The sequence below is a fragment of the Scatophagus argus genome, chromosome 7 (assembly GCF_020382885.2).
Source record: "Scatophagus argus isolate fScaArg1 chromosome 7, fScaArg1.pri, whole genome shotgun sequence".
Classification (NCBI taxonomy): Eukaryota; Metazoa; Chordata; class Actinopteri; family Scatophagidae; genus Scatophagus; species Scatophagus argus.
Window position 1 is genome coordinate 22035868 of NC_058499.1, and position 17070 is coordinate 22052937.

Here is a 17070-nt window from a genome sequence, read left to right on the forward strand (position 1 = left end):
AACAGCTTGGTAACAAATGGCATGCTCCAGGTTTTAATGAGCCCTAATGCTCATTAGTGAGAAAATGCTTCCTTTTTCGCCCTGTTTAGAGAGAATTAAAGAACTGTTACATTCAGTGTAATGAGGGAAATGAAGAATGAGCTGCTCTCCTCCTGTGTTAAAAATGCTTCCACAAGACCAAATAAATGTTATTTATTGCAGGAAAATTGGATGAAAATGCTTGGTCTCCTCCAAACCCTCCATTAATTATATCAATGTGGTTATATAAGTGCACCTTTGCCCAGCACAAGTGCAGCTGACCACTTAGCACTTACAGTGGAGTGCCATGCTCCAAGAACTCCCTCCATACATTTTCTCAGCAAGAAGAGGTGAGTAATTTCCCATAATTTTATGCAGTCACTGTACCCCACATCTGCAGAGTTTCCATCAGTGTACTGCAAGCCTAAGCGTACCCCGCTGCTAGACATAAGCACTGGAACTCACCAGAAAATCTGTTTTCTAAATATGAGTCAAAGTGATGCTGAAGGAATACAAAAAAGCGGAACACAAATGTAAGGGCAGCGTAACACCTGGACACTGGTGTGAGGGTGGATTTGGCTTATTCCGGTGCATTCCATGCAGTCTCATTCACTATGGGATCTGGGGAGTCTGCAGGCCGTTGTTGCGGTCCTTGAGACATTCCTGAGCTATTTTCAAAAGATGGTATGGATGGTCCAGCAGGGGGGGAGACAGCTGCTGACGGGAAGAACCGTTGCCATGGAGGGATGTATTTGGTGTTCAATGTTTAGGTGGGTGGTGTTTGTCAGAGAACATCCACATGCTTGCCAGAACCCAAGGTATCCCCGTGGAACATTGCATTGTAAAGATATGATTAGTTTTATTTACTTCAGCTCTCAGTGGTGTTGTGGTTGATCAGTAGGTCTTGTAATTTATCTTCACAAAAGGCAAGTTATTGCTTCTATATTTTGATTTATTGACTCAATAATTAGCTTTGAAAGACCAATACGACGTATTTCATGAACTTTCACCACCCAGAGACTAACATTAGTCAGGTAGCAAGCTTCAGCAGTAACAAACATGAACAACTGCAGATTTACACTAAATCAACTCCATGCTGATGAAAATAACTCTGTGCTCAGTCTGTTCCTGTGCAGCGATTTTGAAAATAATTTAATTCATTAATTTATCAGTCAACCTTTTTAAAATAAAAAAAGTTACACACCATCTATCTTATTTGCCAGTTATGTTGCATATTGTATTTGTGAATGGTTTGGCACACAATATACTGGAGCAAAAGACTGGAAACCTATGCAATCTATGCATTCAATTGAAAATAAGTTCGGAATCAAATTGGCATCCAAGTTTGGTGACAGTATTGAATCAGGAGATAAGCATATCCTCCTGTGTGGGACTAATTTTCAAGATGTTTTTTAAACTACAGTTACAGTGGGAGGCTCATTACGTTTGGAAAGCTTACGAGCACATCCTGGGCTGTCGACCCCGGTCAAAAGCCACCGAGCCTAACAACTTTTCAAGGAGAAATCTTGTTTATGTGTGTGTTTGTGTGTGTGTGTGTGTTTTTACCCTCCATACTGCATCCTGGTGCCATGCAGGGCTGGAAATCTTGGGTATGTGGACATGGTACACTGAGGTCCAGCTGGGCCTTCAGCATCCTCTGCCTCATCCTACGGCCTTTCTCACATGTAGCGCTGCTGCACGCCGACCAGGGAGACCAGCCTGAGTAAATACACGTTTCTGGTGTGTCATCTAAGAGAGAAACCACACGCAAATGTTTGGTGAATGGAGGAGATCCCAAAGGAAAAGAGATATTTCTTTCTTTTATTAAAATACTGTACTCTTTCATTGATTGACTAGGATAAGATGCTCATTGTTAGCAGCTGAACAGATTTGTCACAATAAAGAAGAGGGGTGGGGGATGGGAGACTGGGGTGACAGTGATTATTTGACATTGTATCCAAAATATGATTAGCACAGGTACTGGACCCCAAGAGGCCACAGAGTGATATCTGAGGGGGAGAGGAAGGAGTGAAGGGATAGAGTTGGGGAGAAAGAGTAGAGTGTGATTTGTGAGTGTCTTGCCCAATTATCAGTGGTAGCTGAGCTACAAGAAGTAGGAGGGGTACGAGCTTCAATTAATAATTCTCTCTCGAGGGTTCAGAGAAGCAGAGAAAATGAGAGGAGAGGCGAGAGAGAAAAGGCCTCAGGGACAAACCTGAGTGGGTCCAATTCTCTGGGATAAAGTGTAATGACAGAGGAGAACGAGGGAAGAAAGGAGCTAAAGATGCAGAGAGGGAGGTAAGAGGATGGTTGAGTTGATGTGTAAGTGAAAGCTCTAGGCAGACTAAGGGGGACAGCCAGAAAAGAAACTTGCCTCCCTGGTGTCATCTCACACACCTTCTCACACAAAGAAGAGGGAAAATGAGGACAGGTAAATTAGGGGAAGAGGAAGAAGGAAGAAGGGAAGAAGCAAATGGTCTATGGCTGAGTGGGGAGGACATTTATTAGGCGGCAGGAGATCCTTGTTAAGAATTCTGCTGCATGGGCAAAATCTTGCACACTACCGAAGGCCACTCTAAATAAAAATGAGCAAAAAGAATCTATGTACAACACAAACACTGCCATGGATCAGTTTGTCATGTTTAGCCCATTTATGGGTCCACAATAAGAACAAAGAACAACTAGCTCTGAGGTCACAGCACTGTTTGTTCATTCCAAATCAAAAGTATTAACGCCTGTTCTGAAGGGCCACATTTGAAGGCAGTGTAAATGTATCTGTTCAGAAATTAAGCTAAGCTAATAAACTAAACTTATTGTCTCCTGACTCTAGCTTCATACCTGACTATAATGATGCATAGTTTTTGTTAATCTGACAAACAGTGGATGAGGTTTTGGTGGAGAAATAATAAATCTCTAATGAAGAAAATATTAGTGAGATTCAGTGATTCTTGAGCAGCAGAAATATTTCAGAGTGTCTCTCATTAGGAGGGATACTGTGCGCATTTATGCACGAAAGACCGAAGCTTATCTTCATTAATTATTTAAATCCCTCAATGTGTCAAGAGGATTGGTCAGGATCTAATGTTAAATAATACTCTGTGTACCACACATCTAAGGTTATGCGTGGTCAAGGTTTAAACAGTGAAAATGTTGCGAGTGAGTAATGGAATAAAGCAGCCGTCCTTCTGATTAATCCTGAACTCCATCAGAGCTGTAAGGACTGGAAAGTTTCCTCCGCCATGTCAACATTTTAACTGCAGCTCTTAGTTTTGCTGCTTAAAGGTCCCACTGTATTTGCTGCAATGATATTACTGCATGTTTAAAATTATTAAAAAAAAATCTCTCCAATCATCAAAGTAAATTATTAACATTCATATATACAACACACAATGAAGAAATCACCCGCAATGCTTGCACAGCTCCACATAATGAGTCTACATGGAGTCGTACAGAAGGGGTGAAATGATCATGCGGGTACATATATTTCCCAAAATGCTGAACTTCTCTTTAACCAAGTGCCTCGAGTGGTGTGGATAATGCTGGGAAACTCATGGAATACAGTAAGATCTGTAAGATCTGGCAAGTATTACTTTTCTTAAAAAAATGTATTGCTAGTGGGTTGTATGTGAATGTAATTTTTAAGATACAGGCTTTTTGTCCTGTATACAAATACCACAGCAAAAACAAATATTAAATATCACAGACAGAAAAAGAAATTTAATTTGATTTCATGTGCAGTGCAGCTATAAACACTATGGTATGGCGTGATAAGATTTGTGATGCGTCTTAGAATCTAAAATATGTTTGACAAAGACAGGACTTACTCCCGACACAGTCGTGTTGCTCTGCAGCAGTAGCAAGACGATCACAGCCATCACAGCAGGGTGTAGACAAATCCCTGCCAGGTGCGTATTATGACTATCTTACCTGAGCCCATCTGAGACCCTATTTAGACCAGCAGTGTCTGTAATGAGCTACGTGTGTGTCCTTGGAAATCATAAGACACTGAACCGCTTTCTCCCACTGTACAAAAGTGAAGTCAAATTATCCCGAATTTCAGTGCTACCATGCACAGATGATGTATATCATGACATTTCAAACCGTCTTTATAGCATCAAATCACCCATTCAAACAAAAGTTATCAGAAATGAACAACTGAACATATATAAGTGTGATAAGAACTACCTAAAATGACAGAATCCATATTTGAGAAAAATTTATTTTGTAATTTGAGTCTTTAGTTTTAACCATGTCGCATCTGCTAACATGGAGGGGCAACTCCAGGAGAGCCCTCTTACTGTCCATCTATACACCGTCAGTGGCTCAGTCTGTAGGTCCGTAGTTAAAGTGAATGTTTTGCAAATATTAAATGAACTGAGAAAACAATTAAGTTAATACATTGTATCTTGTTATGTGTGTGAATTCGTGTGCACATGCGTGTGTGCATTTACTGTACCTTCCACCTTCTCCTCCTGTCCAATATCAGCTACAATGTCATCTATGGTGTCTGGGACCACATTACACTGCTCTCCCTGTGTGCACACACAACAAAAAATGCAGTCTCACACACATAGAAAAATTTTCCAGAGTTTCTAACAAGACAAAATAATCTTTGAACATGAAAGTTGTCTTTAAAAATGGTAGTTTGACCAATACCTGTGGAAACTGTTACTACAACATTAGACATTGACTGTATGTGTGGCAGTAGAATTTCAGAGTTTTGTGTTAACACGGTCAACAGTAAAGACCAACAGTTTGAGTAAAATATAGTGTAAAACAAAACATGCCTTTAATGTCATGTCTGTCTGTATGTGTATACTTGAGTGTCTAGAAAGGCACCTATAAATAAAATGCATTATTATTATTATTACTGTCCACTGTCAGATCATTTCTAAAAGTTTCACTTCACACATAATTACATACTACATTGTACCTTTCTAGCAATGCGTTCCACCACCACTCTGGCAACTGGGGTAATTGCCCCTCCCTCAGGGTCATAGAACGGGCTCTGGGGGTGGTCCAAACTGGTCAAGGGTCTGATCTTCTCTTGAGGAATGGATGGCTTGTTTGGCGACTGAAACAGGGCACAATGACTGTGTAAGTGAACAAATTAGATGTACAGCATAGCACGCAAGGGTTAGAGCTGTTAGAATCGATATTTTCATGTGCACAATGGATCAAATGACTGTTGTGCCATTTAAAAGGTGTTGCTTGTATGGATGAACTCACATCACCAGACTCTGCAGTTCCCCTCAGCCCTACGGAACGCTTTAGCATCTTTTAGCTATTTTGGTTGTATGGCCTGCAACTTACTAGTCTTGTTCAGTTTTATTGCTCTCATCAGTGATGTTTCCAGTCGTTTGGCTGGCAGCTGTTTGCAGCAAACTCTGTGAACTTACTTTTCACTACTTGCCCAGCACCAAATTGCAGACTGATGAAGTTATCAGCTGACTGATTTATGTTTTTGCCAGTGGGTGCCCAAATTAAGTGATTAGCACCACGGTGATGATGGTCTCAAAATAAATTGCAGTGATGTAGGCCACTGTTGTCTGTTGGATGCAGGTTGCAACGAAATGTGACTCCGCTCCGTTTCAAATCATAAAAGCAACATCATACCATCATGCAGTCTTCAGGGCACTACATCACTTGTGTTTATAATAATGCAACCGATACCAATACCTCAGCAAAAGATTATCTACACATATTAATACCATAAATGTGCATTAATCACACACTATATTCACACAAATTCGCATACAAAGATGCAGTTTCACTTATTTATTCATTTATAGCACTGCATTAAGCTACAAAAGATCCATTTTCCAGTGGAGTTGCTGGAGACTAAAACAAAGCTGCAAAACAAGATGATGATATTGGACTTCATCAGATGGAAACAAACACAATCGTCAAAGCAGCTTTATACTCTGAGGTAAAATGTAAGTGCTGTGTTTTAGGCTGAGTGCACTGCCACCAGGCAGACCATAATAGAGTACATGCCCAGGGAACACTCTGAGTCCCCATTAACTTTGCTTGAAAAAAATTAACATTTCTGAGCAAAGACACGAGATGAACATGAATTTACACCTAGAAGAAGCTACACCTGATGTACTGAACATCATAACAGGAAGTTTTTAGCACTGCAAGGACCTTTCAGGAGTTTGTGAATCTAAAGGTGAATTAGCTCTGACAGCTCTTTAATGATCAGGGGGAAATGGACGTGCGCACATAAGATGCTACAGGTGACGATCCAGTCATGATTTGAAGGGGAGACTATTCCCACCCTCCCACATTAGCATTGTAAAAATTACACACTTGGTAATGGAATGGTTAGTGTCCTTGAGGAAAACATCTGTTCTTGTATACTGAGTAACAAATAAGCCTGGGAGGAAGAGTCTGAGCCTTCCACCGAGGAATGGTTAGAGTAATCAAAGTTAAACAGGCAAAATTTACGCTATGGGAATTGTTTGTGGGATGAAAAAACTGATTCAATAGCAGCATATAGTGTGTGCATGTCTGTGAAACTGGCTTTTAAAAAGAGAACAACATGATTTCTCCAGAGGAAAGGAACAACAGAGCAGCAGTAATTTACGCATGCAAACCAGAGTTAATAAAAAGTAATAACATTACAAAGGCTACATTGATTTTATACTCTATTCTGACCAAAAATGAGGCAGGTAGGTGTCAGGGGCCTGAAAGAGTCTCTGCTTCTCTCATAAGCCATCTGGTCCGGGGCCTCTTTTCTGTTTGATCTCACTATGCATCATTTATATTCATTTTAACAGCCCTTTAATAAGAGATTCATGGCATTGTTTCCAGGTGTGTGAAAGCATGCCTGTCCATGTATTGTTAGAAATTAAAAAAAACTATACAGAGAGAAAAGATAAAAACACATGACACACATGAATCATTCTCTTTGTACTTAAAGGTTAATGCAACCTTGTTGTTTCAGGTTTCAAATCACCTTTCTATTTATGCAGGTGTACTGAATAAGACAAAGGTAAGACATCTACAATGGAAGTATTAGAAGATGTATGAAGCTACATTCTCAGCTGCAGCACTGCAACAACAGTGCCAATGATTCTCTTTGTAGCCACCTGTTCACCAAAGGTTTGACTGACTTTCTGGTTAAACATCTGTGTAGAATGAGACCATAAGGAAGACATCCATCAGTTGTTTGAGACAATTATTATAACTGTTACTTTACTTGTAATGACTGCAAACATAAAGAAATTAACAAGTCTTTGCTTTTCTGATAGCACAAATGTCTAGAAGACCTGTACTTCCATGTCTCAGTCTGTAGGTGGCAGTGATTTGATGTCTGCTGTACATGCAACATCTGCTGCTAAACTTATAAACTTATACATTGTGTTGTCAGGGGAACATATTCCAGAGTAAGATGTGGAAGCATACATTATAAGCTTGGAAACTGTAATTTATGAGACCTTCCAAGACCAAGGAAATGACAATGTCTATGCACTGTAGACTTAAATAATGGTGTTGTGTTTAATATGTTTTATATTTTATACAAAGGCTGATTCATGTACATATAGCACAGCAAAAGTCATAAATCCATCTTTACTCTTGAATGTGCTCAGAATTGCTGACTGCGTTAATTACTGTCCCTATGATCATAAAATTTTATTACTTAGAATACACATGTACTTACTGGGCTAAATACCAATGAAGCAAGCATCAGTGTTGGTTCGAGGGCTAAGAAGATTAAATAAAGGAACTGGTAAAAGGTTAAAAACAGGACCAGAATAGACCAGAATAATGCCACATTTAACAAGTACTAAAAGCTGAATTGAACAACGTCTAGTTTTATGTTAGTGAAGTTTTTGAAAGGTATTTACCACCTGCAGCAGGATAAGTTCCTTGCCTATTCATGAAGTTGTAATCTATAAATAAATTGCTGTAGTCTCCAAACGGCGGGTGAATATGGATGAGCACCTTTTATTCTGAGGATGTAGAAAACTAAAGTCTGTCACAGGAACAGGCAGGTATGCTGCAATGTGGTGGTCTAAAGAAATGCTGCTGTCATTAGCTAGTGAACAATGAAGCACATAATAATATGCAATATACTTTAACTAGACTATACTTCACTAGATCAACTGCCTTATCTTTAACAATCAGCCCACATCAGCACACCTTTAAAGCATAAGGCACAGTTAACAGTCCACACTATTGTATTGTATAGATGTAGCACACCCTCTATGGCTGTTTTGAAGGTGTTTAAACTTTTATGGTAAAGTGTGGTCAACACAACAGAACTAGATGTGGCTGTTTATATCTAGTTATAGTGAGCTACCTATAGGGTCAGTTAAATAGCACATTCTGATGCTCTACAAACTTCTGACTCATTTTACTCTTAAAGTCTACAAAACCTCATCATTTATGTTGTTACATATCATTTCTTCCTTACAGATTTTTTTGGTGCCACTAGGACACCCCTATGTTGTCTCTGTTTCATTACAATCAGTTGGCCAGGGGTCATCCATGATGACAACACCTGTTGTAGATTGTGACATAGCCACAACCCTCAACCCTCTGTCTGCGACTCCTTATACTCCATTTCTATCTTCAGTCTGGCGTTGCCTCCACTTGAACCAGTTTCTGTGTGGAAGGGGAATTTAATTTTCCCTAACCAGTCACTCGAGACCAATGTATGGGGAGAGCGCAAAAACATCTCCCTTTGAAACTAATGGTTTCAAAACAGATGGCTGTGTAGATTTCATAGTTATTGGTACTATTAATCAACTTAAAACTGCCTTGATAGCAGTGTCTAACTTGTCTGTGGCAGTCATTACTTGTCCTTGGTTCCAGCTTACAGCTTGTCAGTCCTGCCTGTGGCGCTGATGGGCTAATTATTAGTCCATCCACAGTGCCCATTGAAGTGATTGCTCTTTCAACTGAGAAACAGCTGTTTCGTGTCATGATTCACAGGTCTGGACCCAGACAAACCCTCTACTGGATGTTGCCACTGCCAATGTACATATGAAGTAACCAGCAAAATTAGGATAGATTACCTCATACGTGACACCATTATCAGTGCCTGCATCCCAGGGGATGAGGTCCGTCACCAGTCTCTGGACCCAGCCACAGTCCTTGGTACAGAGGTCTTCTCCTGACAGTCCCACATTCCAGTCTGGACTGGGCCCAAGCATGGTGAGGAAGGACATCAGGTGACGGTTCCGGTCCACAGAAAACTCTGCTGATGGAGCTGCTCGCCTAGCAACAGGGATGGGCAAGGTAAAGAAAAAATAACAAAACAACCAAATAAAAACACTTATCCAGCTAAATAAATCCTCCTTTTAAATATTATTTTAATGAGACAGCCTTAAGCATATGCCACCACCTAAGGAGAAACATTTTCCTATATCTCAACACTGCGTTATTACAGTTTTTAGTTAATTACTTGCAAAATGGCCAATCTTCATGTTATGACCTCTGACCCGAATGAAAATCTGCTAATTGCTGGATAACAGAAGGTCTGAAATATCCAGTTAGTGGCAGAAAATAATTTAGATAATTACCTGTTCTCTCAGAATTTATAAAAGCCAGGGAAAGTTTAAAAATATGTACATTTTGAAGATAATAAAAGGGTAATATAAAGTTTATTTACAAAAAACCCTCAGTAAAGTCCTTGGTATCTTAATTATAATGTCTTAATCAAGACATAAGCGCAAACACAACTACCCTAACTTGACAACTCTGCATGCAAAATTGAACAAAATGAGCTAACATTTCACACTCCCAGTGAGTGTGTGACTGTGTGGGTGAGCATGCATGTGTGTGAATGTTCTCATTAGTAAAAATAATAATGGCACAATATATCGCAAATGACAGACAACGCTAGGAGGGGTAATTAAACAGATGTTTGGTGAAAGATACAGTACATTAGTGTGTGTGTTTGTGTGTGTCTGTGTGTGTGCTCATGCAGGGCTGAGGGCTAGAATTGCGATAAGTTTCTAATTGCTCTTGAACTAATGCACAGGATGCCAGAGTGTGTAACAATTCAGTTAGCTTGGCTTTTAATAGATGCATAAAAGGAGCCATAAAACAATACAATAGTTGTCGAATGTCAGAAGTTGTACATTTTCCCAACTTTTCAATATTGCACTCATCCTGTTAATTAAGGATTTGATAATAATGAAGATGCCCATACTAGATTAGGTGACTCATGGAAAGGTGACATTGTTAAAGAATTCTGTAACAAAAAAATAAAACATGTGTCTCATGTTGTGCTGTAGCTGTGGTACTTCTAATGTAATTTTCAGATCACTGAGCAAGAATTTTGTATAACTTTGTTTACTTCAAGCCAAACTAATTATTTCTATGCTTTAGAAAAAAAAAAACGACTAATCTTGCTTTAAGGAACACTCATTCAGTTCCTGATTAAAAAAAATGACACAGTGCTCGTGGGACTCCAAAACAGACTTTTCATGAACGAAAAAAATCAGCCTCGTTTTTAGGTTGACCGTCAGACCAAAATATGTCGAAAATCCATAAAAATTGGACAAATTGTGGAAGCTATGACTACGCTTCACTCCTCGGGGTGGGTGAATCCCATGACAACATTAAACGTTATGCTGATGACTGTAGCACATCATAGTCCCATATTGCCTCCTGATAGCAATAGAAGAAATATTTTTTGAACAAGTGCACAGTGCTAATTCTGTAACTGTTAGCAATTGTCCAGGCCCTCTGAACACCCAACATTTGGGAGAGCGTAGAAAACCTGTGCTATTTATTTCACTCAAACATCACAGTACAGTTAGCCTAGCTTGCTAACGTCATTAGAGAATCCAGAAAATCCTATTAAATGTTACATTTCATTCATTTTATTTTAACACTCGCTGAGTCACAGAGTACTGTAGGAAATTGTGTAGTGTATAAAGTGTTGAAAAACAATATTAGCTCGAAGCCATTTTACTGCCTGTGAGCTTATTACTGCCTTATCAACTTTTGCAGGTGCAGAAATAAAATCATGCTCCTTGGAGAACTCTAATGTAATATATGATCAAATAAGTCAAAACAAACTGCATGGATGCATAAATAAATCTGGCTTGCTGTTCAACATTAACCTTCCTGTTTGACATTAGCTGATTTTCTTTTTGATTTTGATTCTTTCAATCATATCTCTCACATCACAGCCTCTTCTCTTTAGCGAAATGGACACTGAATGATACTCACAGGTTGAGCGGCTGCCATGCCGGCCACTGAGCCTTAGTTTTAATGACAGTCATTACCTCATCTCCCTGTGGAGAGAGAGAGAGAGAGAGAGAGAGAGAGAGAGAGAGAGAGAGAGAGAGAGAAAGAGAGAGAGAGATACAAGAAGCAATTTGTCAGTAAATGGATCACGATAAAGGGAGAAAGAAGAAACATTGACAAAGAAAAGGCCAAAATTGACAAATTGACATGACTGAGGGTGAGTACTCTCATCCAAGGACAGCAAAGTGTATTCGACTTTTCAAAGGCTTAAGAGCCTGGACAAGTGTGTCTTATCAGGACAAAACCGCTCTGTGCTGCTTTATAATAGACATCTGTTATTCTAGAAGGGAACCTCACTACGCACTGCCACCACTCTCTGTAGTATTACGGCCACTTCATGGACTGCACAACACATTATCTATCATAATGCATCAGACGTAATTACTCAGCCAAAAGCTGGGAGACAAGTGATGGATTTAGAGTGGCACAGCAGTTGATTAGAACGGAATTGGAAACTCCATATGTGCCCTTTCTGGTTTCATAAAAGCCTTTATTGTGTTTTCTCCGCTTTCCCATCTTTCTGTCTTTGTGTTCGAAACTGTCACACACATTCGCTGACAAATACACTCACACAAACACACAACAACAGCTTCAGTTTGGGATATGCCAAAAAAAAAAAAAAAATCTTTTTTCTGGATGACTGAAGGTTCCACAGTCACCCCGAAAGCCCCCTCTCTTCCCTGGGGTGGTGTGGAGAAAACACGTTTGTGTTACTATGTGTGTGTCGGTGGGTGGCTGGGAGTGTGTTTACTTGTGTGTGTGTGTTTGTGTGGATGAAAACAAGTTTACAAGTCAGTGTCCATCTTCTCTTCAGAGCAGCCTGGGGCTCTGTGGCCTCTCTGGCCTCAGACCTCACTCCATCCTCTCTCAGACACACAAATAAACACACACACACACACACACACACACACACACACAGCCACAGAGACACACTCACAGATATGTATATGAATATAGCCAGCCAGTGGGGTAGACACATAGAAGCTGGCATAGAATCAAGACACACAGAAGAACCAATGAGTAATTAATGGATGGCTATCATGACAAGTGGAGTTACTGATAATTTATGCTTCCACCTGCATCAGCGATGGCTTATGTGGCAAAAACAAAGATGAACCGGGAACCGGTACTCTGAACCGGTTTGGAAATGTAATCATTGGATTATCTTGTGAAGAGATATTTTCTCAAATCTCTGCTCATGATGTCACATTAAAGTCCCATACCTTTAACAGTGTCAAAGGCCTTACTTAAGTCCCTTTCCCACATGCACTTCAGCCCTGACCTTATCTAAACATTACATGAAGGAGCTGTATGAGTGAACACAGCTGTCCAGATCAGTTGGTCTGGACTTAAACCCCACTTTACCCTACCAGTTCCTGAGCACAAAGTCAGGGTAATGTCCAGTTGAGCCCTTGAGCAGGTCAGTGTCTTGTGTTTGTGAAGAACTTTATCTCAGTTCCATAAAAGGCAGTAAAATTTGCAAGGCATGAATATATGGACATCAACATTTTAACAAAGCTATGACTATAGAACATGTATGTCAATTAGGATTGCGTTGTTTGGTGGTCGGATCGCACTTCAACACTTCTAGGGATGATCAGTGAGTGCTTTTTCCTAAACTTATTTTAACTGACTTACTATAAGAACTGAGATACTGAGAAAAATAATCTCTAGAATCAGTGGAGTGACAGTCTCATTAATCAGGATGAGTGAATTTTAAATCCTGGATTACAAACAAGTTAATCATCTCTTTTTCACATCATATTTTCACAACATTTCACATCCGACAAATATCTTCTTTGTTTTCCACATGCCTGCTCACCAAAACTTTGCCCTGTACTTCTACTTGCATATAATCTATACAGCTGAAACGTTTATTTAAGCTTCGTGCCTATCTTTTATACCACGTTTGATGAAATCTGGAGATGGGCTGAGTAGTTTAGGTTAAGTTTGCACTTTTATGCTAACAAAATGTTCAGAATGTGGTGGTTTGTCACCAACTGCATGAAAAACTCTTTATTTTGAAAATTATTAATTTATTTTTTACAGTATTTACTCATCATTTTTCCAATATGAATGCACTACATACTCAAATCACAGGATGACTTTTTGCACACTCTGTTCATGTTTTTCCCACTGTAGCAGCTCGAATGAAAGGAAGCCAGTAATTACATGTTTCCCTCTTTCAAGATAAACATGTAGAAGGTAATTTTTCCATCATTCTTTCACTCCCTCTATCAGCCATTACCACAAACTGTCAATGCTTTGGCTCAATTTAGGAGAAAGAAAAAAAGAAAAATTCTGTTCCTCTAAAAGAGTCCTGCACATTTTGTAGCAGCCCTCAGCCAGTATCACGCAATACAAAATGTTTTGTGGAGGCCAGTAGGAGATGCAAATCTTCCTGTAATGGTCTTGTTTGTTTACAGTAATTATTGTAATGGCACAAAATGACTGTGATTTACCAGTGTTTAAATGCACATTACATTTTCATGAATGTTTTCAAGGAGAAGAGAAAGTGTGGAACAGAAGGAGAGGTGGGTGGAGTTCAAAAAGCTAGTCAGTTATGGACAGAAAAGAGGAGGAGAAGTCTTATAGAGGAGAAGAAAATAAAAGAAGACAAATGACAATACTGAGTTTTAAGTAGAAAGAGGAGAGGGTGGGACAAGGAAGGTGATATAGTGAAAAGAATGAGACAGGAAAAAGACAGGAATAAAAGGCTAAAATAATAAGAGCAAGAGAAGGAAGGAAAAAGTTAGAAAGAAGACAGCAGAAGAAAGCATGAGAATAGGAATGAGTCAGAACAAAGGCGACACAGCGGAGAGGGAGGAAACAACAAGAATGCACTTAATGGAAGGAGAGATTTATAATTTGAAACAGGAGAGAGATTGTAAAAGAGCAGGAGAGGCTCACACAGACAATCATCCATGTAGTATAACTTTACATTCATTATATTTAATCTGTAATTCCTCACATGATAACACTACTCCTCTCCCCCAACTTGTTCTATCTATCCTTCCCTTCCTCTTTTCCTTCCAATATACCTCCTCCCTGTCTTTCGTTCTCTTATGTAAGGACCATGAGGTTATGTACCATATTTCATGAGCCATCTAATAGTTAAGATATTTCCGTCTGGACCAAAGTGCTGAACCACATGAGTAAAGACATTTATAGATTTAATTTAATGAAAATAATCATTGACTGCACTCTCTTCACTTCGCTTCAGGTCATGCATGTTTATTTGCAGCTGAACGTTGAGGGTCTGAACGGGTCTGAGACTCTTAGTCTTACTCGCGTGACTGCTATTCTTCTTGTTATATCAGACAGCAGCAGGTGTGACCGCAGTAAAAGTGAAGAGGGAAGAGCAGAAGCCCGGGAACAATCTTCCAGAGAAATTGCAAAGATTAATAAGTGACACTGCTGGCCAACACACAGGTACATGGTGTTAAGGTGAAGGCCTGAGCACTGCTGTCCAGGCTGTGACTGAGCTATGACAGCAATAAAAAATCTATATCTGGACCATCTGGCTGACAGGGTAACAGACAGAGACATAGAGAGTGAAGCAGAGAAGATGGACAAATATCAAAGCAGAGATGAAAACTGACCTAATCAGCACCTGGGCTTTAATGTGCATGATGTTGCAAATAAAAATTTATCAAATTAAAAGACGAACGGAAAAAGGAGAAGCTCATAAAATACTTTTCCCTTTGATTAAAAAAAAAAAAAAAAATTGCAGCTTATTCAACTGCCAATAAAAATATTATGAGATAAGCAGTGACTGAAATAAAGATCCATTTACAAGCTCTTTTCATTCCGCCACATCTCACAGCCTTTATTAGAATATGGTGTTTGTTCAGCTATATATGTGAAGTATGGATCATTGGTCACATAAAAATAAGTGTTCATATATGAAGATACACAGTAAGGTGGCATTTAGTGTTGGATGTTTCTGTGCATTCATTCAGTCCCTTGTCCAGGGTCCTTGCTGTCACACATATGCAACATTCCCAACAGCTGTCACACTCCAGCCTTCTTCTGGATGGTTCCTGTTTCAGGGTGTACCAGACATCTGAGATCTGTGTTGAATGGTTTGGGCTAAAACCTGAATCTTGCTTTGTTGAACAATCTGGACAGATATTTTGACAGTGCAGCAACATAAGGCAGTTACCAGCAACTCCTTCTCGTGATACATAATAATCGGACCCATTGTTACTGTACAAAATACGGCTTTTTAGCTACTATTTCCAACGTCAATGATTTTCATTAGCTGTAAAAATGTTAGTATCAAAAATAAGATTAACCAGTGATGGAATGTACAATAACACTTCCACTCCACTACATTTTGGTTTTGTTGAACTTACTGCACTTCTTACTTATTACATTTATTTGATAAATTAAGTGACCAGTTATTGTGTAGATTATTATCAGATTATTATACGAAATATATACAGTGGTGGTCAAAAGTTTACATACACTTGTAAAGAACATAATGTCATGGCTGTCTTGAGTTTCCAGTTATTTCAACAACTCTGATTTTTCTCTGATATAGTGATTGGAACAGATCCTTCTTTGTCACAAAAAACATTCATGAAGTTTGATTCTTTTATGACTTTATTATGGGTAAACTGAAAATGTGACGAAATCAGCTGGGTCAAAAATATACATACAGCAACATGAATGAGCAATTTTGGAGACTTAGAAAGTTGTGTCAATGACATGAGCTTCATAGCATGACCTCTTAACTTCTTGTGAGTGATTATGAGTGACTACAGCTGGTGACTTCTCTGAGGCCATTTAAAAAGGGCTCATTGGATAAAAACACCCACAAACGCTACAATGGGAAAGTCAAAGGAGCTCAGCACAGATTTGAAAAAGAGAATCATTGACTTGAACAAGTCAGGAAAGTCACTTGGAGCCATTTCAAAGCAGCTGCAGGTTCCAAGAGCAACAGTGCAAACAATTGTTTGTAAGTATAAAGTGCATGGCACTGTTTTGTCACTGCCACGATCAGGAAGAAAACGCAAGCTGTCACCTGCTGCTGAGAGAAAACTGGTCAGGAGGGTGAAGAGTCAACCCAGGAGCACCAAAAAGCAGATCTGCCAAGAATTAGAAGCTGCTGGAACACAGGTGTCAGTGTCCACAGTCAAGCGTGTTTTGCATCGCCATGGACTGAGAGGTTGCCGTGCAAGAAGGAAGCCCTTGCTCCAAAAGCGGCACCTTAAGGCTCGACTAAAGTTTGCTGCTGATCACATGGACAAAGATAAGACCTTCTGGAGGAAAGTTCTGTGGTCAGATGAAACAAAAATTGAGCTGTTTGGCCACAATGCCCAGCAATATGTGTGGAGGAGAAAAGGTGAGGCCTTTAACCCCAAGAACACCATGCCTACCATCAAGCACGGTGGTGGTAGTATTATGCTGTGGGCCTGTTTTGCTGCCAATGGAACTGGTGCTTTACAGAGAGTCAATGGGACAATGAAGAAGGAGGATTACCTTCAAATTCTTCAAGAAAACCTGAAGTCATCAGCCCGAAGGTTGGGTCTTGGGCGCAGTTGGGTGTTCCAACAGGACAATGACCCCAAACACACATCAAAAGTGGTAATGGAATGGCTAAATCAGGCTAGAATTAAGGTTTTAGAATGGCCTTCCCAAAGTCCTGACTTAAATCCCATTGAGAACATGTGGATAATGCTGAAGAAACAAGTCCATGTCAGAAAGCCAACAAATTTCACTGAACTGCACCAATTCTGTCAAGAGGAGTGGTCAAAGATTCAACCAGAAACTTGC

The 17070-nt window shown here is 39.6% G+C and overlaps 1 protein-coding gene across 3 annotated transcripts in view; it reads right to left on the minus strand.

Moving 5' to 3' along the window:
• Window positions 1-17070, minus strand: part of spon1b (spondin 1b) — an 82493-nt gene that overhangs the window by 11909 nt on the left and 53514 nt on the right. For all 3 annotated transcript variants that reach the window (XM_046393848.1, XM_046393847.1, XM_046393849.1), the window contains 5 exons: window positions 11212-11276; window positions 9045-9246; window positions 4952-5092; window positions 4475-4550; window positions 1585-1767 (listed from right to left, as the gene is read on the minus strand). In XM_046393848.1, coding sequence (XP_046249804.1) covers window positions 1585-1767; window positions 4475-4550; window positions 4952-5092; window positions 9045-9246; window positions 11212-11276 — 667 coding nt within the window. The remainder of the gene's footprint in view (window positions 1-1584; window positions 1768-4474; window positions 4551-4951; window positions 5093-9044; window positions 9247-11211; window positions 11277-17070) is intronic.